Source organism: Equus asinus, chromosome X (genome assembly GCF_041296235.1).
Source record: "Equus asinus isolate D_3611 breed Donkey chromosome X, EquAss-T2T_v2, whole genome shotgun sequence".
Lineage (NCBI taxonomy): Eukaryota > Metazoa > Chordata > Mammalia > Perissodactyla > Equidae > Equus > Equus asinus.
In genome coordinates this window covers 136,339,427-136,366,720 of record NC_091820.1, presented here as the reverse complement: position 1 = coordinate 136,366,720, position 27,294 = coordinate 136,339,427, and the positions used below count along the sequence as shown (strand labels likewise).

The following is a 27,294-nucleotide window of genomic DNA, read 5'->3' as shown; positions in this document are numbered from 1 at the left end:
TCAATTTCTTGAAAATAGATACGTGGAGGTTTTGTTTTCGATGAAGTCTAATGTATCTTTCTCCTTCTGTTGCTCATGCTTTTGGTGTCAACTCTAAGAATCTATTGCCAAATCAAACATCATGAATATTTCCCCCTATGTTTTCTTCTAAGAGTTTTATGATTTTAGTTCTTTGATTTAGGTCTTGGATCCATTTTGAGGTAATTTTTGTATATGCTGTGAAGTAAGGGTCCACCTTCATTTTTTCGCATGTGGATATCCAGTTGTCGCAGCACCATTTGTTAAAAAGACAATCCTTTTCCCTATTGAATGGTCTCAGCACCTTGTTGAAAATCAGTTGACATAAATGAGAGTTTTTCCAGACTCTGAATTCTGACACGTTGATCTATATGTGTGTCCTTATGCCAGTATCACACTGTTTTGATTACTGTAGGTTTGTTCTAATTGTTGAAATTGGGAAGTGTGACTCCTAATTTTGTTCTTCTTCAAGATTAATTTGGCTGTTTAGGGTCCCATGTAATTCCATAGGAAGTTTAGGATCAGTTTGTCCATTTCTGAAAAAAAATTGGAATTTTGGCAGGGATTGCATAGAATCTGTAGATTAACTTGGGGAATGTTGCCATCTTAACAATATTGAGTCTTCTAGTCTATAAACATGGGATGTTCCATTTATTTAGGTCTCCTTTAATTCCTTTCAACAGTATTTGGTGGCTTTTAGTTTTACACATCCTTGGTTAAATTTATTCCTAAGAATTTTTTTTTTGACGCTATTGTAATGGAATTATTTTCTTGTTTTCCTTTTCAGATTGATTGTTTAATATATAGAAGTAGAACTGATTTTTGTATGTTGATCTCATATCCTGCAACTTTGCTGAATTTATTTATTGTCTCTAATAGTTTTTTGGGGGAGTAGGTCTAGATTCTTTGGGGTTCTCTATAAATAAGATCATGTCTTTTCTTTTTGCTGAGGAAGATTCACCCTGAACTAACATCAGCTGCCAATTCTCCTCTTTTTGTGCTTAAGGAAGATTAGCCCTGAGTTAACATCTGTGCCACTCCTCCTCTTTTGTTTTTTTGGATGTGGGACACCCCCACAGCATGGCTGGTGAAGGGAGTAGGTCCATGCCTGAGATCTGAACCTGCAAGTCTGGGCTGCCAAATTGTAGTGTGCAGATCTTTAACCACTCAGCCCCGGGGCCAGGCCATATCACATCATGTCATCTTTGACTAGAGATAGTTTTACTTTTTTCTTCCCAATCTAAATAATTTTTTTTCCTTTTTCATGGCTAATTGCCCTGGCTAGGACTTCCACTACAATATTAGATAGAAGTGCTGAGAGCAGACGTCCTTGTCTTATTGCTGACCTTAGGAGAAAAGCTTTGTCTTTCATCTTTAAGTAAGGTGTTTACTGTGGGCTTTTCGTGGATACCCTTTAACAGGTTAAGGGAATTCCCTTCTATTCCTAGGTTAAAAAAAATTGAGTGTTTTTATCATGAAATGGGGTTGGCTTTTCTCAAATACTTTTTCTGCATCTATTCATATGAACATGTGTTTTATATCCCTTTATTCTATTGATCTTGGATATACAGTGATTGACTTTTATGTTGAACTACCCTTGCATTCCTGGAATAAATCCCACTTGGTCATGGTGTATAATCCTCATGTGCTGCTGGATTTGGTTTGCTAGTACTTTGTTGCATATTTTGCATCTGTAGTCAGAAGGGTTATACATCTTTACCTTGTGGTGGATTTGTCTGGCTTTGGATTAGGGTACTACTAGCTTCATAGAATGACTTAGGAAGGGTTCCTTCCTCTTCTATTTTTTTTTTTTATTAATGTTATGATAGATTACAACCTTGTGAGATTTCAATTGTACATTTTTGTTAGTCATGTTGTGGGTACACCACTTCCCCCTTTGTGCCCTCCCCCCACCCCCCCTTTTCCCTGGTAACCACCAATCAGATCTCCTTGTCAATATACTAACTTCCACCTATGAGTGGAGTCATATAGAGTTCGTCTTTCTCTGACTGGCTTATTTCGCTTAACATAATACTCTCGAGGTCCATCCACTTTGCTGTGAATGGGCCAATTTTGTCTTTTTTTATGGCTGAGTAGTATTCCATTGTGTATATATACCACATCTTCTTTATCCAGTCATCAGTTTCTGGGCATGTAGGTTGGTTCCACGTCTTGGCTATTGTAAATAATGCTGCGATGAACATCGGGGTGCAAGGGACTCTTGGGATTTCTGATTTCAGGTTCTTAGGATAGATACCCAGTAATGGGATGGCTGGGTCATAGGGTATTTCTATTTTTAACTTTTTGAGAAATCTCCATACTGTTTTCCATAGTGGCTGTACCAGTTTGCATTCCCACCAACAGTGTATGAGGGTTCCTTTTTCTCCACAACCTCTCCAACATTTGTCGCTCTTGGTTTTGGATGTTTTTGCCAATCTAACGGGTGTAAGGTGATATCTTAGTGTAGTTTTGATTTGCATTTCCCTGATGATTAGCGATGCTTCCTCTTCTATTTTTGGAAGAGTTTGAAAAGAATTGCTGTTGATTTTTCTTTACACATTTGGTAGAAATCACCAGTGAAGCCTTCTGATTCTGGGATTTTTTTTTTAATGGAACATTTTTAAATTACGAACTCCATCTCCTTGTTATAGATCAAGTCAGATTTTCTGTTTCTTCTCGAGTCAGTTTTGGTAGTTTGTTAATAAGACTTTGTCCATTTCATCTAGCTTACCTAATATATTGTAATATAATTGTTTATAGTATTCCTTAATGATCCTTTTTATTTCTGTAAGGTTGGTAGTAATGTCCTCTCTTTCATTCCTGAATTTAGTAATTTGAGTCTTCTTTCTTTTTGTCTTGGTCTGCTATCAGTGTAATTTTATTGAAAGAATCAAATTTTTGGCTTTAAAAAGTTTTCTCTGTTATTTTTATATTCTTTATTTCATTTATTTCTCCTATAATCTTTTCTTCCTTTTGCTTAATTTAGGTTTGGTTTCCTTTTTTCCTTTTTTCATTTCTGGTTTCTTAACTAGAAAGGTTAGGCGATTGATTTGAGATCTTTCTTTTTTTTTAAATTGAGGTCATAATAGTTTATAACATTGTGAAATTTCAGTTGTATATTATTATGTGTCAGTCACCATATAAATCTGCCCCTTAACCCCTCGTGCCCTCCCTCAACCCGTTCTCCATGGTAACCGCTAAACTGTTCTCTTTCTCTGTATGTTTGTTTGTCTTCCACATATGAGTGAAATCATACAGTGTTTGTCTTTCTCTGTCTGGCTTATTTCACTTAACATAATACCCTCAAGGTACATCCATGTTGTTGTGAATGGGATGACTTTGTCTTTTTTATAGCTGAGTAGTATTCCATTGTGTATATATACCACATCTTCTTTATCCAATTATCAGTCAATAGGCACTTGGGTTGTTTCCATGTCTTGGCTATTGTGAATAATGCTGCAATGAACATATGAGTACATAAGCCTCTTTGTATTGTTGAGTTCAAGTTCTTTGGGTAAATATCCAGTAGTGGGATAGCTGGGTCATATGGTATTTCTATTTTTAATTTTTTGATAAATCTCCATACTGTTGTCCATAGCGGCTGCACTAGTTTGTATTCCCACCAGCAGTCAATGTGGGTTCCCTTCTCTCCACAACCTCTCCAACGTTTGTTATTTTTAGTCTTTGTGCTTAAAGCCTTGCTAATGGATGTAAGGTGCTATCTCATTATAGTTTTGATTTGCATTTTCCTGATGATTAGTGTTGTTGAACATCTTTTCATGTGCCTATTGGACATCTGTATATCTTCTTTGGAGAAATGTCTGTTCAAATCCTCTTCCCGCTTTTTGGTTGGGTTGTTTGTTTTTTTGTAGTTCAGTTATGTGAGCTCTTTATATATTATGGAGATTAACCCCTTGTTGAATATATGATTTGCAAATATTTTCTTCCAGTTGGTGGGTTCTCTTTTCATTTTGATTCTGGTTTCCTGTGCCTTCCAGAAGCTCTTTAGTCTGCTGAAGTCTCAATTGTTTATTTTTTCTTTTGTTTCCCTTGTCTCAGTAGACATGGTATTCACAAAGATCCTTTTAAGACCAATATCAAAGGGTGTACTGCCTATATTTTCTTCTAGGAGTTTTATGTTTTCAGGTCTTACCTTCAAGTCTTTGATCCATTTTGAGTCTGTTTTTGTGTATGGAGAGATATAATGGTCTACTTTCATTCTTTTGCATGTGGCTGTCCAGTTTTCCCAACACCATTTATTGAAGAGACTTGCTTTCTCCATTCTATGTTCTTGGCTCCTTTGTTGAATATTAGCTGTCCGTAGATGTGTGGTTTTATTTGTGGGCTTTCAGTTCTGTTCCGTTGATCTCTGTGCCTGTTTTTGTACTAGTACCATGCTGTTTTGATTACTGTAGCTTTGTAGTATATTTTGCATTCAGGGATTGTGATGCCTCCAGCTTTGTTCTTTTTCCTCAGGACTGCTTTGGCTATTCAGGGTCTTTTGTTGCCCCATATGAATTTTAAGATTCTTTGTTCTCTTTCCTTGAAGAATGTCATTGGGATTCTGATTATGATTGCATTGAATCTGTAGATTGCTTTTGGTAGTATGGACATTTTAACTATGTTTATTCTTCTGACCCATGAACATGGAATATCTTTCCATTTCTTTATGTCTTCAGTTTCTTTAAATAATGGCTTATAGTTTTCAGTGTACAGGTCTTTCACCTCTTTGGTTAAGTTTATTCCTAGGTATTTTATTCTTTTTTTGTGATTATAAGTGGAATTGTATTCTTTATTTCTCTTTCTGCTAGTTCATTGTTAGTGTCTAGGAGTGTAACTGATTTTTTTAAATTGATTTTGTACCCCGAAACTTTGCTGTAGTTGTTGATTATTTCTAATAGTTTTCTGATGGATTCTTTAGGGTTTTCTATATATAGAATCATGTCATCTGCAAATAGAGAAAGTTTTACTTCTTCATTGCCTATTTGGATTCCTTTTATCTCTTTTTCTTGTCTAATTGCTCTGGCCAATACCTCCAGCACTATGTTGAATAGGAGTGGTGAGAGTGGGCACCCTTGTCTTGTTGCTGTTCTCAGGGGGATGGCTTTGAATTTTTTGCCATTAAGTATGATGTTGGCTGAGGGTTTGTCATATATGGCCTTTATTATGTTGAGGTACTTTCCTTCTATACCTATTTTATTAAGAGTTTTTATCATAAATGGATTTTGGAGCTTGTCAAATACTTTCTCTGCATCTATTGAGATAATCATGTGATTCTTATTCCTCAGTTTGTTAATGTGGTGTATCACATTGATTGATTTGTGGATGTTGAAACATTCCTGCATCCCTGGAATAAATCCCACTTGATCATGATGTACGATCCTATTAATGTACTGCTGTATTCATTTTGCCGATATTTTGTTGAGGATTTTTGCATGTAAGTTCACTAGTGATGTTTGTCTATAGTTTTCCTTCTTTGTGTTGTCCTTGTCTGGTTTTGGTATCAGGGTGATGTTGGCCTCATAGAATGTGATAGGAAGTGTTCCACCTTCTTCAATTTTTCGGAATAGTTTGAGAAGGATAGGTATTGAATGTTGGTAGAATTCTCCAGAGAATCCATCTGGTCCTGGACTTTTGTTTTTTGGGAGGTTTTTGATTACTGTTTTAATCTCAGTACTTGTGATTGATCTGTTCAGATTCTCTGTTTCTTCTTGATTCAGTTTTGGGAGGTTGTATTAGTCTAGGAATTCGTCCATTTCTTCTCTGTTATCGAATTTGTAGGCATATAGTTTTTCATAGTATTCTCTTATAATCCTTTGTATCTCTGCAGAATCTGTTGTAATTTCTCCTCTTTCATTTCTAATTTATTTGAGCCATCTCTCTTTTTTTTTTCCTTGAGTCTGACCGAGGGCTTGTCAATTTTGTTTATCTTCTCAAAGAAGCAGCTCTTAGTTTCATTAATTCTTTTTCCTGTTTTTTAGTCTCTATTTCATTTATTTCTGCTCTGATTTTTATTATTTCCCTCCTTCTGCTGACTTTGAGCTTTGTTCTTCTTTTTCCAGCTCTGTTAGGTGCACTTTAAGATTACTTGTTTTTAGATTTTTCTTGGTTGTGGTGGGCCTGTATTGCTATGAATTGCCCTCTTATGACCATTTTTGCTGTATCCCATAAGAGTTGGTATGTTGTATTTTCATTTTTGTTGGTCTCCAGTTATTTTTTAATTTCCCCTTTTATTTCTTCAATGATCCAATGGTTGTTCAATAGCATGTTGCTCAGTCTCCACATATTTCTGACTTTCCAAGTTTTTTTCCTTGATTGATTTCTAGCTTCATAGCATTGTGATCAGAAAAGATGCTTGATGTGATTTCAATCGTCTTAAATTTATTCAGGCTTGCCTTGTTTCCCACCATAATGTCTATCTTTGACAATGATCCATGTGCACTTGAGAAGAATGTATATTCTGCTGTTTTTGGATGGAATGTTGTCTATATATGTCTAAGTCCATCTGATCAAATGTTTCATTTAAATCTACTGTTTCCTTGTTTTTTGTCTGGATGATCTGTCCATTGATGTGAGTGGGGTGTTGAGGTCCCCTACTATTATTGTGTGGCTGTTAATTTCTCCCTTTAGGTCTGTTAATATTTGCTTTATGTACTTTTGTGCCCCTGTGTTAGGTGCATATATATTAAGTGTTATGTCCTCTTGGTGGAATGTCCCTTTTATCATTAAACACTGCCCCTCTTTGTCTCTCATTGTCTTTTTTAACTTGAAGTCTGCTTTTTCTGATAAAAGTATGGCAACACCTGCTTTCTTTTCTTGGCCATTAATTAGCTTGGAGTATTGTCTTCCATCCCTTCATTCTAAATCTATGTTTGTCTTTGGAGCTGAGATGCACTTCCTGTAGGCAGCATGTTGTTGGGTCTTATTTTTTTAATACATCCAGCTACTCTTTGCCTTTTGATTGGAGAATTCAGGCCATTTACATTTAGAGTGATTATTGATAGATGAGGGCTTAATGCTGCCATTTTCTCTCTTGTTTTCTGGTTGTTGTATGTTTCCATTGTTTCTCTTACCTTGTATTTCTGACTGCCATTTCATTTTGCTGGTTTTCTGAGGGGGATTTCTCAGTTTTCTCTCTTTTTGTGATTTGTGGCTTTGCTCTGACTTTTTGTTTAGTGGTTACCATGAGGGTGGTATGAAAGATATTGGAGATGAGATAGTCCATTTCGTCATAGTCTCTTATCTCCATTAACCTAAGCAGACTACTTCCCTTTCCTTTCACCTTCTGAGTAATCGCTATTACAAATTGTTCTGTTTTTAACTTTGTGACTTTGTGGCTAAGTTGAAGTGTTTACCATTACTTTTGATGCTTTCTTTCCCCTCCTCTTTTAAGTTGTGACTGAGTCTTTGCCTTTCTCTTCTGGTAGAGAGCTGCAGGTTTCTGATCATGTCTGTCTGTCTGTCTCCTTGCTCACAGCTTTGTAGACCTTTGCCTTTTTGTTTCTGCTATGAGGGCATCTTTAATTATTTCTTATAGTGGAGGTCTAGTGGCGATGAACTCCCTCAGCTTTTGTTTATCTGGGAAAGCTTTTATTTCTCCATTGTATCTGAAGGAAAGCTCCACTGGATAGATTATTCTTGCTGAAAGTTTTTGTCTTGCAGTATTTTCAATATATCATTCCATTCTCTCCTAGCCTGTAGGGTTTCTGCTGAGAAATATGCTGAAAGCCTGATAGGATTTCCTTTGTAGATTATTTCTTCTACCTTGCTGCTGCTAATATTTTTTTTTATCACAAACTTTTGCCATTTTTACTATTACATGCCTTGGAGAAGGTCTTCTAGCATTGATGAAGTTGGGCGTTTGATTAGTTCCATTTATCCGTAAATCTGAAACCATCCCCAGGTTTGGGAAGTTCTCAGCAATTATTTCTTTGAATAAGCTCTCTGCTCCTTTCTCCCAGTCTTCTCCCTCTTGAATACCGATAATCCTCATGTTGCTTTTCCTAATTGAGTCTGATATTTCTTGAATAATTCCTTCATTTTTTAAAAAAAATCTTAGTTCTGTTTTCTCTTCCACGTGTAGAATTTCTACATCTTTATTCTCAAGAAGAATAATTCTTCCCTCCATAAGATCATTTCTATTTCTTAATGATCCTAGATTATTTTTTATTTCATTAATTGTGTTTGTCATATCCAGAATTTCTGCTTGATTTTTTTTTATACTTTCAATCTCTTTGGTAAAGAGAATCATTTTATTGCTGAGCTCCTTGAATTGTCTGTCTGTGTTTTCTTGTAAGTCATTGAGTTTCCTTATGATGGCTATTTTGAATTCTCTATCATTTAGGTTGTAAATTTCTGTGTCCTCAGGGTTGGTTTCTGGAGAATTGTCATTTTCCTTCTGATCTGAATTGTTGCTTCTGTTTCTCATGGTGCTTGACAAGCTAACGTTTTGTCAGGGCATTTGTGGTAGTCTTTGGACGCGGATTCCACCTGTTACCTCTATCTCTGCCTCTTCCCGGGGAACCAGTCCATCCACCCTCAGGTGTATAGTTGTGTGTGTCTCTCAGGCATCCTGTTGTGCTGTGTGGGCTTCCTCCATTGGTCAGTGAATGTCCATTTAGTTGTGGTTCAGAAGGGGGAGAGACAAAGGGAACAGCTCACTCTGCCATGTTGCTAACCTTGTTTCATTCATTTTTGCACTAATTTTTATTATTTCCCTCCTTCTGAGTTTGGGCTTTGTTATTGTTTGTCTAATTCTGCTGGGTGTAGTTTAAGATTGCTTCTTCAAGATTTTCCCTGTTTGTTAATGTGGGCCTGTATTTCTATAAATTTCCATCTTAAGACCCCTTTTGCTTCATCCCATATGAGTTGGTATGGTGTGTTTTTATTTTTGTTTGCCTCCAGATATTTTTTTATTTCTTCTTTAATTTCTTGAGTGATCCATTGGTTGTTCAGTAGCATGTTGTTTGGTCTCCACGTCTTTGTCGCTTTCCTAGCTTTTTTCTTGTAGTTGATTTCTAGTTTCATAGCATTATGTTTGGGAAAGAATACTAGGTATGATTTCAATCTTCTTAAATTTATTGAGGCTTTTTGTCTTTCCCAATGTTTGGTCTATCCTTGAGAATGTTCCATGCACACTTGAGAAGAGTGCATGTTCTGCTCTTTTTGTATGGAGTGTACTAAATATATATCTATAAAGTCCTTCTGGTCTAGTTTTTCGTTTAACTCCACGATTTCTTTGTTGACTTGTCTGGATGATCTATCCATCGGTGTAAGTGAGGTGTTGAGGTCCCCTACTATTATCATGTTGTTGTTAGTATCTCCTTTTAGGTCAGTTAATAGTTGCTTTATGTACTTTGGTGCTCCTGTGTTGGGTGCATATATGTTGATAAGTGTTATGTCTTCTTGGTGAAGTGTCCCTTTTATCATTATGTACTGGCCCTCTTTCTTTCTCTTTACCTATTTTATCTTGAAGTCTACTTTGTCTAATATAAGTATGGCAGCACCTACTTTCTTTTGTTTGCCATTATCTTGGAATATCGTCTTCCATCCCTTAACTCAGCCTGTTTGTGTCTTTGGAGCTGGGATGTGTTTCCTGGAAGCAGCATATGGTTGGCTCTTGTTTTTTAATCCATCCCACCACTCTGTGTCTTTTTATTGGGTAATTCAATCCATTTACATTTAGAGTGATTGATAAATGAGGGCTTAATGCTGCCATTTTATCCATATTTTCCAGTTCTTCTGCATTTCCTTTGTTTCTCGTCCCGTGTATTTCACACTACCAGTTCAGATAGGTAGTTTTCCCTGATAGTTTTCTTAGTTTTCTCCTTGTTTATCATTAATGTCTCTGTTCTACTTATTTGTTTAGTGATTACCATTAGGTTTGTATAAGGAATCTCATAAATGTGATAGTCCTTTTCATGATAGCCTCTTATTTCCTTAGACTAAGCTGATTCCATCCCTCTGCTCTTCGCCTTCTAAGTTGTTATTGTCTTATCTTATTCCATCTTGACCTGTGAGTTTGTGGTTAAAATGATGAGATTATATTTGTTGTTTTCCTTCCCTTTATCTTTACTGTTATAGTTAAATGTTTACTAACCTGTTCTGATAGAGGGCTGCAGTTTTCTGATTATTGCCTACGTATTCATCTCCTTGCTTAGGGCTTTGTGGCCCCTTTCCTATTTTTCTTTTCAGATATGAGGACCTTCTTGAGGATTTCTTCGGCGGGGGGGGGGGGTGTCTTGTGGCAATGGACTCCCTTAAGTTTTGCTAACTGGAGAAGTTTTTATTTCTCTGTAATATCTGGAGGATATTTTCATTGGATAGAGTATTCTTGGCTTAAAATTTTTGTCTTTCAGAATTTAGAATGTATCATTCTACTCTGTCTTGGCCTGCAAGGTTTCTGTGGAGAAAACCACTGAAAGCCTGATAGCGGTTCCGTTGTAAGATATTTTCTTCTGCATTGCTGCATTTAGTATTTTTTCTTTGTCATTGAGTTTTGCCAGCTTTACTACTGTATGCCTTGGGGAGATCTTTTTACATTGATATGGTTAGGAGATCTCTTGGCTTCTTTCACTTGTATTTCCAGCTCCTTCCCCAGGTTTGGGAAGTTCTTCATTATTATTTCTTTGAACAAGCTTTCTGCTCCATTCTCCTTCTTTTCTCCCTCTGGAATACCTATAATCCTTATGTTGCATTTCCTAATTGAGTCAGATATTTCTTGGAGAATTTCTTCATTTTTTTTAGTCTCAGTTCTCTCTCCTCCTCCATCTGAAGCATTTCTATATTTCTGTTCTCTAAATTGGTAATTTGGTCCTTCATAATATCAGCTCTATTGTTTAGATAAAGAAAAACCCATATTTTTCTTTATCTCATCCATTGTGTTTTTCACATCAGACATTTCTGATTGGTTTTTCGCTATAATTTCAATCTCTTTTATGTAGAAGTTCCTGATTTCATTGAACTATCTGTATTTTCCTGTAACTCGTTTTTTTTATGGTAGTTATTTTCAATTCTCTCTCATTTAGTTTATCAATTTCTGTGCCTTCAGGGTTGATTTCTGAGTACTTGTCATTTTCCTTCTCATCTGGAGTTTTAATGTATTTTTTCATACTGCTTTATGGTGTGGATTTGTGCTTCCACATAGAGATAGTATTTGGTCGCAGCTTCTACCTGCCAGCACTGGTCATGGGTCAGGGGCTGTGTATTCTGACCCCACCATGATGTGCAGCTCCCCAGCTCCAGCTGCTGACTCCTTTTCTTTCTGTGCAGCATTCTGGCCAATTGCAGAGCTGGAGTGCCAGGCGAGGGGAGGGGCACTTTCTTTCACCTGCATCCCTCCCTCAGCCACTGACTCCTTTTCTCTCTGTACAGCACTCTGGCTGATTGCAGAGCTAGAGTGCCAGGCAAGGGGAGGGGCTCTTTTTTTCTCTCTTTAATCCCAGGGCATTGTCCCTGGACCCTTACTAACTGCTCTCCTGGGGTGCTAACTTGAAGAACACACCCCCGAAGTAGTTCAGTCTCCTCTATGTATGGGGCTTTCCCACAGCCTGTGAGGGAACTCAGGGAGCGACGGTGTTCCCATGGAGGGCCACCCCTCCCCTCTTTCCTCTCAGAGATGCTCATAGTCTCGGGGTTGCTGCCGTTCGGAAGAGAACAGTCCCCCTAACCACCTTCTGCTTCCTCCACGGGATCTGGCATCACCACTTTCAGATATATGGCTGCATGGGTCTCTCAGACGTCTTTTGTGTTGTGTGAGTGTCCTCTGTTGGTGTATGAATGTCCTTTTGGTTGTATCTTAGAGGGGAGAGTTCAAGGCGAGAGCTCACTCTGCCATGATGCTCTCTTCTTCTTTGATTTTTTTTTAATGTAGATGTTTACAGCTAGAAATTTGTCCCTGGGCACTGCTTCACAGCAAAACATAAGTTTTTGTATGTTGTGTTTTCATTTTCATTCATCTCAAAATATTTTATAATTTCCCTTGTGATTTCCTCATTGACTCATTGGTTATTAGGAGTGTGTTGTTTAATTTCCATATAATTGTGAGTTTTCCAAAGGCCCTTTTGTTAATGATTTCTCTTTCCATTCCATTCTGGTTGGAGTACACAATTTGTATGATTTCAGTCTTTCTAAATATATTGAGATTTGTGTTGTAGCCTAGCATATGGTCTGTCCTAGAGAATGTTCCATGTGCACTTCAGTAGAATATGTTTTCTGTTATGGAGTGGTGTGTTCTATAGGTGTCTGGTGGGTCTAGGTGGTTTGTAGTGTAGCTCAAGTCTTATATTTTCTTTTTGATTTTCTAACTGTTCTATGATTTAAAAGATGGTATTGAAATCACTAACTGTTATCATCAAATTGGTCTATTCTTTCCTTCAGTTTTCCCATTTTTTTGCTTCATGTATTTTGAGACTCCGTTGTTAGGTGCATATATGTTCAAACTTTTATATCTTCCTGCTGGGTTTATCCTTTCACCTTTATAAAAGGTCACTGTTTGACTCTTCTAACAATTTTTGTCTTCAAGTCTGTTTTATCTGATAGTGGTATCACTACTCCAACTTTCTTATGGTTGCACTTTTCATAGTATACCTTTATCCATCCTTTGACTTTCAACCAATGTTTATTTTTCCTGTCTCTTTTTCTGAGTAGCCAGTAATTATTGAGTGATTGCTGTATATAAAGCTAAACCGGTTTAATCTCTGCCTTTCCAATTATTTAAATTTCCTTTCCCTGTGCTACTTCCAACAGTAGGAAAATTTACAGCGTAGTCTTGATGTTTAAGAAAAGAAACTATTGGAAAACTCACGCATGGCATGCCATGTAAATAATGTGAAAAAAGTCCATAATTTTAAAGGAATATGGTTGAGCCCATAGACTTAATATTTACAGGAGTAACTACATTTAAATATTTCTTGGTGTTCTAACTGCTTTCAGTTTATAAGACACTCCCATACTCGACTGGGAACATAAGCTAGGTCCATCCCTGAGCAATATTACTTATAGTTATGGTGCCAGGTTTATAGTGGAAACCAAGGCTTGGAGCTCTCAAGGGTCATGTTCAAGCTCCAAAACTCCCTGGACCATGTCATCTCTAGCAGATCTGGGCTCAAGCCCCAGCTCCATTAGTCACTGGGTCACATGGGGGCCCACATCCACCTCACCACTCATCCTCTGAAGAAAAGTGAGCAGAATGCATCTCATTTTTAAAACCTGCTACATCTCTTTGTCATCCTTCTCTAAGTGATTCTCAGAGGCCTTAGAGGGGCCTGAAGGACCAAGACAAGGGTCCTCTGCTCGTGATGTGACTTGCCTGAGCCATGAAGTGGCTGCTGTAGTTTGTTACTAAACGTGCTGCCCTTGCCGTCCCCCCTTCCCGTTTTAGAGAGATGGGACCATGTCACTACCACAACCAAGAGGCCAGCAACAACCAAAGCTCCGGCAAAGCCTGCAGGTAACATGGCCGCTCTGAGGAGGGCAGTAAGGAAGGACCCAGTGGAGCTCCCTTTGGGGTAGGGTCCAAGCCAACTACCTAGTTTAACCAAGTGATTTTCTGTTTTATGTTTTGGGCCCCCTGAAGGAGCTGATCTTGACTTGGCTGATGCTTTGGATGATCGAAATGATCCCAGTGATGGCCGCAGGAAACCAAGTGCGGGAGGAGGAGGTAAGTCATAGCTGTTTGAAAGCACTGGCGAGTCCTGTAGCTTCCTGGTTAGATTGTAGCTCGTTAACTACAACAGCCCACAGGGCCACTCCTGTCCTGGCAGAGCTGGGGGTGCTTCAAGGCATAGGTGAACCCTAAGACAGTGGTTCTCAAACTTTTTGGTCTCAGGACTCCCCAAATTATTGAGGATCTCAAGGGCTTTAGTTTATGTGGGTCATATCTACCAATATTTATCATCTTTGAACTTACAACTGGAAAAGTTTTAACATTTAAAATGAACAACAACCCATTCACATTAACACAAATAGCATATTTTTATGAGAAATAACCATGTTCGGCAAGACAAAATTTAGTGAGAAAAGTAACATCATTCTACATTTTTTCAAATTCCTATAATGTCTGTCTTAGCAGAATAGCTAGACTCACATCTGCTTCTGGATTCACTTGTTGTGGCATGTTGTTATGGGTGAAGTTTGTGAAGGAAATCGAGCCTCATAAATATGTGGTTGAAAAAGGGAGGAAAATTTTAATGTAGTCTTCACATCATTGTAGACATTCTTCTTTTATAAGATACCCAAACTTGACCAGGGGTTGTTTCTTACAGGTTAAGTTCAATGTGAAATGTGAAACCTTATCAACGCACTTTTTATACTTGATTCCATTAAATCCCCCGGGACTCTCTTGTACTTTTAATGCACATTTACCTATTTGTGGTTTTACACATTGTGCATTGGTCATTTGGAAAATATTGATGTCCTGAGGTCTTCTGAACTTCCAGATAATGCCACGTATCATTATGCAATGCCCCAAATTCACATTTGTTAATATCACCACCCATCTCATTAGAAAAAGTCTTTAAGTATTGGCAGGCTGTTAAGCTCATAGATAGTGGTGGATATAGATTTTTCAGAATTCTAATTTTTGTTTGAAATCTTATCATCGGCAACAAATACTGCCAATAGTTTTCCTTGAAGTGAAAGCCTCGTCTCATTCATTTTCAAGAAAACATCAGCCAAATGTTCAAGCCACCATAGTCATAGTTTGACCATCATTCATCTTGCTATTAAAAGTGGTCTTCCATGACACAAAGCAGCTAATACCACTCAGGACTGAAGCAGTCACACAGGCGCTTTTCTGAGTCAACTATAGCGCTTTGGAGTGCAACAGAAGTTCTGTAAGCATACTTCTCATTCCACCACACAGAATATTGAAAGATGTGTACTCGATGGTTGAGCTGTAATTAACGTTTCTGTTTCCTTTTATTAGTTTTCTCTTGCTGCGTAACTGATTAGCACAAACCTAGTGAGTGGAGACAATACCCATTTCCGGTCTCCCAGGTTCCTTTGGTGAGGGTTCAGGACCAGCTAATCTGCGTTTCTGTTCAGGCCTCTACAGCTGCGGTCACGGTGCCCACCAGCTCCACGGTCTCGTCCGAGCTTGGGCTGTCTGCCGAGCTCAGGTGCTTGTCGGCAGAGGACAGCTCCTTGCAGTTGTAGGACTAAGGGCCGCTGGCTTCTTCAAGAGCAGCAGGAGAGCGCCAGGGGGAGAGAGGCTGAGCAGGGGGACAGGGCAGAGGAAGACTAACTCTGTTGCTTCTAGTGTCTGAGCTCAGGAAGGCTTCACCCCTGCTTTAAAGGGCTCACCTGATTAAGTCAGGCTCACCCAGGATGATTTCCTTTTTGATTAATGCAAAGTCCAACTGATTTGGTACCTTAATTACATCTGCAAAATCCCTTCACCTTTGGCATGTAATATAACCTAATCACAAGCGTGCTAGCCGTCCTTTTCGTGGTCCCACTCACACTCAGAGTGATGAGAGAATCCTGGGGGCCCTTTTAGAATTTTGCCTGCCGCCTTCACCAAGGACATTCTTAAGTGGCAATCATTTTCTGGGGATATTGGACATTAACTAACACAAGTTTCTTGTCGCTAAAAGCTTTTTTGGCATTGAAATATATATTTTGTTTTCTGCAGGTTTTTCAGACAAGGATCTTGAAGACATTGCGTGGGGTGGTGGATACAAACCGGATAAGGGCAAAGGTAGGAGAGTTGATTTGTCTAAACACCTTATTCTCGTCAAAAATGTGAACACACAGCAACCAGGTTAATTAAACCATTCTTACTCAGCCTCTGGGAAATCAGAGCGAGTTCCCAGACATCCTGCTTGCAAATTGGGGTTCCCTTGGAATGGTGTGGGCTGTGCAGCTCAAGGCGGGAGGGTTTATAGGCAGTTTGGAAAAGGCACACATTGCCTCTGATAGTCCTTAAGCCGAGCTGCTGCCTAGGCTGACGTCTCCACGCTAGCAGACGCGTTCGTTGAGGCAGTATCAGTTACAGCAGTTGAGGGTCAGGGGACTCATTGGGAACAGCCCCCTTAATCTGGGGATCCTGTCACCCTGGGGATGGCAGGAGCAAAACTCATTGTGACAAGCATTTTTTTAAGAGACCCATAGCAAGTCAGACATCTTTTAAAATATATTTTGAAATAGTTTAAAACTCACAAGAGGTTGTAACAATTGTTCAGGAGAATTCCTGTGTACCTTTCCCCCAGCTTCCCCTGATGATAACTACCTTACATAAGCATAGCACATTGTCAAAACCAGGGGGCCGACACTGGCACAGTACTGTTATTAGGTCACACACAGACCTTATTCAGATTTCATCAGATTTTGCATGCACTCGTGTGTGTGTGTGGACGCGTGCATGTGTGGGTCTATGAAATTTCATTACATGTATGGATTTGAGTAACCATGACCACAATCTGGATGCAGAATGCAGAACTACCCCATCACCACAGGGAAACTCCATCATGCTAACCCTCCACAGTCATGCCCTCTCCCAAGGCCAGATATTTTTAGTTCTCCCAAAACCACCAAAGATTTCAACCTATTATCTTAATACTGTATATGTCAAGATGTGATCCTAGTATGGAGAGAATGTTAGCCAGACTTGATGTGGCAAAGTAAGTTCTGGCTGTAATTTGTGGTTGTTACATATGGTTGTAACCTATTATGATTGTATGTTCTTGTGGTTGTCACTTGTGATTATGATGGTAAGTTATGATTGTAACTATGGTGATGGTAACCTGTTATGATTGTAAGTTGTGGTTGTAGCATTTTGTGGTAATAACCTGTTGTGATGGTAAGTTGGGGTTTTGACTTATTGTGGTTATGAGAGTGACAAGTTATGATTGTATGTGGTTGTAACCCTGCTACACTCACTACGATCCTGGCTGTGGTACTAGCGTTTGCTCCTTTCTTGCAGGAACTGTGTGCCTTTCACATGGGAGCAGTGTTCTATCTGATTAAAGGATACTGTAGTCAAATCTGTCCTTCAGAACACCTTTCCAGACAGTGTCATCTTGAGTAAAAAGCTCTAAAAGCCTCTAAATGAAACTCACAGTGTCAGGAGAACATGGAACATTTAAAGGGCAAACCCAGGAAATTAGCCAATTACTCCTGGGTGACAAATGGTATTTCTGAATGGTGAGAGGAGGGCAGTAGGAGCGTGTGTGAGCACACGCACGAATGAAAGTCTGAGTGACATGCTGGGGAGGTTCCTTATTAAAAGGACATGTTTGAGCAAGGAAGAAGTGTTAGGAAATTCTTTAATTAGGTTCATATTTGAACTTCTCTTGTAAAGAATAATCAATTGTTAGCTTAAGTTATACCCTCTGTTGTTATAGGTGTCAGTAAAAGAAGATAAAGGAGTTCCGGCAAAAAATACAAGTGTGAAGCTGAAACATGGTTATGATAAGCACACAATGAAATTCTCAGACACTGTCCTCTGTGCACACATGCTAATGCCAGGAGTGAAGATAAAACATCACATTTAAATAAATGATGGTCTTCAGCATAAACACAATCCTAATTAATTTACTTTCCAACTTTGGGTGTTAGGCACATAGACTCAACTATAGTTTTGGAGTGCATTTCTGAAATAATGTTATCGGTTATATATATTTTTTTCCTCAATAAAACACTTCTACCGGCCCTGTAGAAACCCTGTGTTTTGTCTGTAGTTGACAGTCCCATCTGCCACAGTCCTGTCAGCCACCTCCGTTCCCCTGCACTTTCACTGACTGAGAAACTTGAGGCCAATAACTTTCAACTCTTCATCCCCTCTGTGGTCTACACCCTAGTGTATGCAAGCCTCTACTCCCATTCCCCCAGTTACTCTTTGGTCCCCAGTGACTTCTTGATGGTCACAGCCTTCTGTCCCACGTGACCTCTTCAACGTTTGACCTTGATGACCACCTGCTTCTCCACGTTCTTTCCTCCTGAGCTCTTCCTGGCACTCTCCCACTTTCGGAGTCTCATTCATGTCATCTTCCTAAACAGTGTTGCCTGCGGGCTGTTTCCTTGGGTGTCCAATTCAGTATGTCATTGTCTTGCCCATGGAAGAGAACAGTATTAGAAACCAAGATCAGGGTGTTGCGTGTGTTCATTTCTTAGTGGGATGTCACTACTTTTATACCCTTTAAGTGAGCAGAAGTAGGAAACAGGAAGTATATGGCTGTGTATACTAAACCATGCATACACATATATCTATAGTTATTTCTGTATCCATCAGCATCTATATTAACCTAAACATGAGTTCATACTTATGTCTCTAAGTAATCCATTGCCAAAAGGCTTATTTTAGTCTTCCTTTCTCATCTGTAACTTCCCTCCTGGACAGTGAGAAACCTCGCATCCGTCAGCCATTTGCTTGCTCGCTCAATTCTGGTATACATGCATAACACTGTCAGAATTGTTAGCCCATACCCCTACGAGGAACAGCCTCACCAACTAGAGTGCAGTGTTTATGTTTAGCTTCTTTTGTCTTTACCTTACAGTTGTCAAAGGTTTTCGAAGTTGCTTGGGTCAGCTCCTTTATCCCTCCGTGTCCATTCAGTGCAGTTCTGTCATACATTTCTAATGCAGTTAGATTCGTTTGTCACAGTCCGTCCTGGGATCCCTCACCCACCTAGTTCGCGTTTCGTTTTGTTTCGTTCTTTTGCTTGCATACATTAAAGTTCATTCTTTGTGATATACAGCTGTATGGGTTTTTTAAATGCATCTAGTCATGTGTCCCCCACCCAGGTACCATACAGAACAGTTCTGTCACCATCAAAGTACTCCTCAGTACTCAGCCACTCTCCCATTCCTCACCCCAAACCTATTTTCTCTTAGTGCGACTGCTGCTCTTTTGACCGTCTCCATCATTTGCCCTTTGCAGAATGTTCACATAGTTGAACTCGTACGGTACGCAGCCTTTTCAGATTGGCTTTGTCCGCTTGGTGCTATGCCCTTAAGGTTCTCCTATGTCTTTTCATGGATTGATAGCTCATTTCTTTTTTGCACTGAATCGTATTCCATTCTCTGGATGTACCACAGATTATTTACCTATTCAACGACTGACGGGCATCTTGGTTGTGTCCAGTTTTTGGTGATTATGAATAAAGCTGCTATAACCATTCATAAACATTTACGTACACGTTTTTGTGCGGACTTAAGTTTTTAGTTCAGTTGGGTAAATACCTACGTGTATGGTTGCTGAATCGTGTGGTAAGTCTACGTTTAACTTTACAATGAACAGTCCAGCTGTCTTCTCAAGCGGCTGGACCATTTTGCTTTCCCACAAGCAATGAATGAGAGTTCCTGCTGCCTCACATCATCAGCAGCAGTTAGTATTGTCAGCTCTTTTGGATTTCAGACTTTCTAAAAGTATGTAGTAATATCTAATTGTTCCTTTATTTGTATTTCCCTAATGAGAAATAATGTTGAGCATGTTTTTATATTCTCATTTGTATTCTTCTTTGGTGAAGTCTTTCCAGATGTTTTGCCCATATAAAAAATTCAGTTGTTTGATTTTATGAGTTCTTTATATAATCTGGATACAAGCCCTTTATCAGGTATATGATTTCACAAATATTTTCTTCCAGTCTGTGGCTTGTCTTTTCCTTTTCTTAATAGTACTGTCAAATAAATCTATTTATTTTTATAAAGTTCAATTATCAATTTTTTCCTTTTATGGATCATGCTTCAGTGTTTAAGAACAACCAAGGTCGTGAAGATGGTTTTCTTTTATCTTCTTCTGAGAGTTTCATAGTTTTAGCTTTTACATTTAGGCCTTCACTCCATTTTGAATTAATCTTGATATGGTGTGAGATAGGGGTCCAACTTTATTCTTTTGCATGTGATATCCAGTTGTCCTGGCACAGTTTGGTGACAAGACTATCCTTTTTCCATTGAATTGTCTTGGCTCCTTTGGTGAAAATTGACCATAAGTGTAAGGGTTTGTTTCTGGACTCTGCTCCATTGATCTCTGTGGCTGAACTTCAGCCAATACCAGATTGTCTCTGCTGGGCGTCTGTTCAACTTGAGGGCGACCAATCCTGTGTGGAGAGTTTATCAAGCCCCTTCTGGGTGTCTCAGCTCCCCACCTCTCAGTTAAGTCCCTGGCTAGTTGACTGGTCGGTGGCTTGCTCAGGCTACAGGAGCTCCTGGCTGGCCCTGTTCACATGCCACCGAGATTGCCACATGAACTGACAGTGCTCTGAGTCCCGTGGGTCCGCTTTGGCAGCTGCACTGCAGTCGCTGATTTTCATGGCCTGTGCACCCCTGCTGAAAAATGAGAGCCACCCTGGGCAACAAGGCCATAGACTCAAGCTGTTCCCCCGGAACTAAATCTGTTTCCTGAAATGGCTGTCTTTGATTGGCCAGGGTTATAGTTGCTCTCTGAGGAGAGGATTTGTTGACCTCCTCCCTCCCTCCTGCAAGAAGTCCTCCCCCCTACTATCTTTTGAATCTGGAAAATTCTTTCTCTTTGCCTCCCCTCAAGCTTAGGCCCATGTCACTTCCCCTTGGTTCATTACCTTAACCTCTTAACTGGTCTCCTGGCTCCAGTTTGTCTTCCATGCAGCTGCCAGAGGGAACCATCAGGAACATGAAACTGATCTTGTCTGTCTTCTGTTTAAAACTATTGTGCAATAATGAAAAAACAGCCCAATTTAAAAACGAACCTAAGGTTTGAACAGACACTTCACAAAGGAAGTTATATGAAGATGCTCAAAATCATTATTCATTGGGGAAATGAAACTTAAAACCACAATGAGATACAACACACCCACCAGAATGGCTAAAATTAGAAAGACTGATGATACCAAATGTTGGTGTGGACGTGGAGCAACTGAAACTCTCATGCATCATTGGTGGGAATGTAAAGTTTCTTTTCTCTCTCTCTCATTTTTTTTTTTAATTTTTTCCGAGGAAGATTAGTCCTGAGCTAACTACTGCCCTCTGGTGCACGCCTCCCCATGAAGGAAAGAGTGACACATTTGATTGGCTAGGCTGATGATCCTCTGGGCCACATTAGTGATGGGGTCATGGCATGAAATATTTTCTCCTGGACCCTGAAGGGGGTGAGGGAGCCCAGGGCCCTCCATGAAGCTGGCTGGGTAAGCGTGCAATCTTAAAGTTTCTGAACTCTGTGATCTTGTCTGTAAACCCAGCTTCCCCTGGGTCAGCTCCAAGGTGATTTGGGGAGAGGAGAGAGGAGAAATAACAGGAAGCTTCCATCTGGCCTCAAGCCATGTCCTCTGACACCATACACAGAAGGCCGGACCTCGAGGGTGCTGAGGGACTTGTCCAGCCCTTCATAAAGTGGGTGCCTTTCCTGAGCTTCCTCTGGCCCCTCGCAACTCTTCTCTGTTGGGAAAGGGTCTGGAGAGGAGGAGGGTGTCATTAGCACCCCCGGATCACTCCCACTGGTGTGTTGCTCAGAAAACTCTTGATAAGTTGACCCAGGGGATCCCATAGGGACAGAGGAGGGGCTGGGCTGGAGGGAAAGAGTGGCTCAGGGAGGGGGCATCAAGGGACAGGCCATTTGCTGATGCTTTCCCATCCCCAAGGCGGCAGCCTTTCCATCCTCAGGGAGAGCCTGCCTCCTGCCCCCCTTAAAGATGTTTAGGGACAGTAGCTGGTCATCGCTCTGGCTGGATGTTTTACCCCTGCTTGTTCTTGCTGGACCTTTCCCGAACTTCTGGGTCTGCTCAAAGCGAGCATTTTGATGACTGGCTTGTTCAAGTGGCAGTCCTTGGAGTCTTGGATGGTAGGGGATGGGTGTCGCCAGGGAGGGCCTGCCGTCTCCTTCAAGTGCAAACCCTCCCTGCATGGCAAAGAAGCTCGTGAGCAGAGGAGCCCGCCTGGCCCTTCTCCGCGGAGCTCTGCAGGTGAGACCGCTTTGCAGCGCCAGCACCTCACTGTGCCGCTGCCTTTCTGCCGGCGCCGCCACCTGCCACCACGTCTGCGGCCTCCACGCTGCATCCTTGTGCTATCTGCTGCTGGTCTGTAACAACTGTGGGCTCACGGGGCAGAACATACCACATTGTTTTCTTAGAAAAGGAAATTTAATGTTGGAATCAAATTGAGCACCTTCTTACTCCCAGATGGCAATTTTTTTAAGATTTTATTTTTCCCTTTTCTTCCCAAAGCCCCCTGGTACACAGTTGTGTATTTTCAGTTGTGGGTCCTTCTAGTTGTGGCATGTGGGATGCCACCTCAGCATGGCCTGATGAGCGGTGCCATGTCCACACCCAGGATCCAAACTGGCGAAACCCTGGGCCGCCAAAGCAGAGCGTGCGAACTTAACCACTCGGCCACGGGGTCGGCCCCCAGATGGCAATTTTTAAGGCCAAAAGCACATAGTTCTTAAAAACTGAGGCAAGAACCAAAAGCCATACTTCTAAATAGATAGAAACATTCTCGTCTACGCCTGTCTGGGTCCCACACGTCTGTGTCGGCTGTGTGACAACGTCCCCAAATGTGAAGCATGAGCACCATCGCCTTTGGCTCCCAGGGTTAACTGAGAAGGTGTTATGGGCTGTGGTCAGTTGACTCTAACTTTAAGTGCTATTTCCCTCCAGATGCAACCCTGTGGTCCCCAGGAGGGACCTGCGGGAGCCACGGTCATTGATTGCCACCCGGGGCTTTTCCCAGACAGCCTCCTCCGCTCTCCCACTGACCTTGCCCGGGCCTGCACTCAGCTACTGCTCCTCCGAATTATCATGGTGTTGGTTTCTCTGATGATACCACACATGGGAAGCCTTACTTAGGCCTCTGGGCTTGCTCCTCCTCTGGAACCTCCAAGATTCTGGAGTCTTCCAGGTCCTCAGGTTTCCTGTTTTTTAAATTTTTTTATTGTGGTAAGATAAACGTAACAAAGTTTATCATTTTAACCATTTCTTTTAAATTTTTATTATGATTATGAGAGTTTACAATCTTGTGAAATTTCAGTTGTACATTATTGTTAGTCATGTTGTAGGTGCACCACTTCACCCTTTATGCCCTCCCCCCACCCCGCTTTCCCCTGGTAGCCACTAATCAGTTCTCTTTGTCTACATGTTTAACTTCCACCTATGAGTGGAGTCATACAGAGCTCGTCTTTCTCTATCTGGCTTATTTCACTTAACATAATACCCTCAAGGTCCATCCATGTTGTTGTGAATGGGACGATTTTATCCTTTTTTATGGCTGAGTAGTATTCCATTGTGTGTGTGTGTATATATATATATATATATATATATATATACCATATCTTCTTTATCCAATCATCAGTTGCTGGGCACTTAGGTTGCTTGCACATCTTGGCTATTGTGAAGAACGCTGCAGTGAACATAGGGGTGCATGGGACTTTTGGAACTGCTGATTTCAAGTTCTTTGGATAGATACCCAGTAGTGGGATGGCTGGGTCATAAGGTATTTCTATTTTTAATTTTTTGAGAAATCTCCATACTGTTTTCCATAGTGGCTGCACCAGTTTGCATTCCCACCAACAGTGTATGAGGGTTCCTTTTTCTCCACAACCTCTCCAACTTTGGTTATTTTTGGCATTCTAACAGGTGTAAGGTGATATCTTAGTGTAGTTTTGATTTGCATTTCCCTGATGCAGAGCGATGATGAACATCTTTTCATGTGCCTGTTGGCCATCCATGTATCTTCTTTGGAGAAATGTCTGTTCATGTCTCCTGCCCATTTTTCGATCAGGTTGTTTGATTTTTTTGTTGTTGAGCTGTATGAGTTCTTTATATATTATGGAGATTAACCCTTTGTCAGATAAATAACTTGTAAATATTTTTTCCCAACTAGTGGGTTGTTGTTTTGTTTCAATCCTGTTTTCCCTTACCTTGAAGAAGCTCTTTAGTCTGATGAAGTACCATTTGTTTATTCTTTCTATTGTTTCCCTCATCTGAGAAGTTATGGTGTCCGAATAGATCCTTTTGATACTGATGTCAAGGAGTGTACTGCCTATATTCTTTTGTAGAAGACTTCTTGTTTCAGGTCTAATCATTAGGTCTTTGATCCATTTTGAGTTTGTTTTTGTGAATGGTGGAAAAGAATGGTCAATTTTCATTCTTTTACATGTGGCTTTCCAGTTTTCCCAGCACCATTTGTTGAAGAGACTTTCTTTTCTTCCTTGTATGCCCTCAGCTCCTTTGTCGAAGATTAGCTGTCCATAGATGTGTGGTTTTATTTCTGGGCTTTCAATTCTGTTCCATTGATCTGTGCACCTGTTTTTGTACCAGTACCATGCTGTTTTGATTACTGTAGCTTTGTAGTATGTTTTGAAGTCAGGGATTGTGATGCCTGCAGCTTTGTTCTTTTTTCTCAGAATTGCTTTAGCAATTCGGGGTATTTTGTTGCCCCATATGAATTTTAGGATTCTTTGTTCAATTTCTGTAAGGAATGTCATTGGGATTCTGATTGAGATTGTATTGAATCTGTAGATTGCTTTGGGTAGTGTGGACATTTTAACTATATTTATTCCAATCCATGTGCATGGAACGTCTTTCCATCTCTTTATGTCGTCATCAATTTCTTTCAGGAAAGTCTTGTAGTTTTCATTGTATAGGTCTCTCACTTCCCTGGTTAAATTTACCCCAAGGTATTTTATTCTTTTTGTTGCCATTGTGAATGGGATTGAGTTCTTGAGTTCTTTTTCTGTTAGTTCGTTGTTAGAGTATAGAAATGCTACTGATTTATGTATGTTGATTTTTTACCCTGCAACTTTGCTATAGCTGTTGATTATTTCTAATATTTTCCGATGGATTCTTTGGGGTCTTCTATATATAAGATCATGTCATCTGCAAACAGTGAGAGTTTCAATACTTCATTGCCTATTTGGATTCCTTTTATTTATTTTTTCTGCCGAATTGCTCTGGCCAAAACCTCCAGTACTATGTTGAATAGGAGTGGTGAAAGTGGGCACCCTTGTCTTGTTCCTGTTCTCAGAGGGATGGCTTTCAGTTTTGTCTGTTGAGTATGATGTTGGCTGTGGGTTTGTCATATATGGCCTTTATTATGTTGAGGTACTTTCCTTCTATACCCATTTCATTGAGGGTTTTTATCATAAATGGATGTTGGATCTTGTTGAATGCTTTCTCTGCATCTATTGAGATTATCGTGTGGTTTTTGTTTCTTATTTTGTTAATGTAGTGTACCACATTGACTGACTTGTGGATGTTGAACCATCCTTGTGTCCCTGGTATAAATCCCACTTGATCGTGGTGTATAATCTTTTTGATATATTGCTGTATTTGGTTTGCCAGAATTTTGTTGAGGATTTTTGCATCTATGTTCATCAGTGATATTGGCCTGTAGTTTTCCTTCTTTTTGTTGTCTTTGTCAGGTTTGGGGATCAGGGTGATGTTGGCTTCATAGAATGTATTAGGGAGAGCTCCATCTTCCTCAATTTTCTGGAATAGTTTGAGAAAGATAGGTATTAAATCTTCTTTGAATGTTTGGTAGAATTCTCCAGAGAAGCTGTCTGGCCCTGGACTTTTATTTTTGGGGAGGTTTTTGATTATTGTTTTGATTTCTTTACTTGTGATTGGTCTATTCAGATTCTCTATTTCTTCCTGATTCAGTTTTGGGAGGTTGTAAGAATCTAAGAATTTATCCATTTCTTCTAGGTTGTCCAATTTGTTGGCATATAATTTTTCATAGTATTCTGTTAGGATTCTCTGTATTTCTGTGGTATCCATTGTGATTTCTCCTCTCTCGTTTCTAATTTTATTTATTTGAGACGTCTCTCTTTTTTTTTAGTGAGTCTGGCTAAGGGTTTGTCAATTTTATTTTTTCGAAGAAATAACTCTTTGTTTCATTGATCCTTTCTAGTGTCTTTTTTGTTTCAATATTGTATATCTGCTCTATTTTTAGTATTTCCCTCCTTCTACAGACTTTGGGCTTTGTGTTTTCTTCTTTTTCTAATTCTGTTAGGTGTCATTTGAGATTGCTTATCTGAGATTTTCTTGCTTATTGAGGTGAGCCTGTATTGCAATGAATTTCCATCTTAGGACCTCTTTTGCTGCGTCCCAAATGAGTTGGTATGGTGTATTTTCATTTTCATTTGTCTCCAGATAATATTTTATTTCTTCTTTAATTTCTTCAATAATCCATTGTTTGTTGAGTAGCATGTTGTTTAGTCTCCACATTTTGGCTCCTTTCCCAGCTTTATTCTTGTGGTTGATTTCTAGTTTCATAGCATTGTGATCAGAAAAGATGCTTGATATCATTTCAACCCTCTTGAATTTGTTGAGGCTTGCTTTGTTTTCCAAGATATGGTCTATCCTTGAGAATGTTCCATGAGCACTTGAGAAGAATGTATAACCTGCTGTTGTTGGGTGGAGTGTTCTATATATATCTATTAAGTCCATCTGGTCTAATTTTTCATTTAATTCTATAATTTCCTTGTTGACTTTCTGTCTGGATGATCTATCCATCGGTGTTAATGGGGAGTTGAGGTCCCCTACTATTATTGTATTGTTATTGATGTCTCCTTTTAGTTTTGTTAAGAGTTGCTTTACAAATTCTGGTGCTCCTGTGTTGGGTGCGTATATATTTATAAGTGTTATGTTATCTTGGTGGAGTGTCCCTTTTATCATTATAAACTGCCTCTCTTTTTCTTTGTCTGTTTTGTTTTGAAGTCTACTTTGTCTGATATAAGTATGGCGACACCCGCTTTCTTATATTCATTATTAGCTTGGAGTATCATCTTCTATCCTTTCACTCTGAGTCTGTGTTTGTCTTTGGGGCTGAGGTGTGTTTGCTGGAGGCAGCATATTGTTGGGTCTTGTTCTTTGATCCATCCTGCCACTCTGTGTCTTTTGATTGGAGAGTTCAACCCATTTACATTTAGAGTGATTATTGAAATGTGGGGGCCTAATGCTGCCATTTTATCACTTGTTTTCCGGTTCTCTTGCATTTCCTTTGTTTCTCGTCCCATGATTTTGGACTACTAATTCAGGTAGGTAGATTTCTATATTGGCTTTATTCTTATTCGTAATTTGTGTCTTTATTCTTGTTATTTGTTTACTGGTTACCAAGTGGTTTGTATAAAACATCTCATAGATGAGATAGTCCATTTTCTGATAGCCTCTTATTTCCTTAGATTAAGACGTTCCATACTTTTCCTCTTCCCCTTCTAGATTGTTATTGTCAGATTTTTTTTTCCTTCCTTCTTGTGTTGTGACTTTGTGGTTAAAATGACAATATTATATTTATTCTTGGTGTTTCCCTTCCTTTTATCTTTAATGTTATACTTAACTTTTGCTAACCTGTTCTGATGGAGAGCTG

The 27,294-nt window shown here is 39.7% G+C and overlaps 1 protein-coding gene across 2 annotated transcripts in view; it reads left to right on the top strand.

The window, feature by feature from the left end:
- Positions 1 to 27,294, top strand: part of CD99L2 (CD99 molecule like 2) — a 114,883-nt gene that overhangs the window by 69,835 nt on the left and 17,754 nt on the right. For both annotated transcript variants that reach the window (XM_044763906.2, XM_044763905.2), the window contains exons 3-5: positions 13,400 to 13,468; positions 13,595 to 13,678; positions 15,653 to 15,718. In XM_044763906.2, the coding sequence (XP_044619841.1) occupies positions 13,400 to 13,468; positions 13,595 to 13,678; positions 15,653 to 15,718 (219 nt within the window). The remainder of the gene's footprint in view (positions 1 to 13,399; positions 13,469 to 13,594; positions 13,679 to 15,652; positions 15,719 to 27,294) is intronic.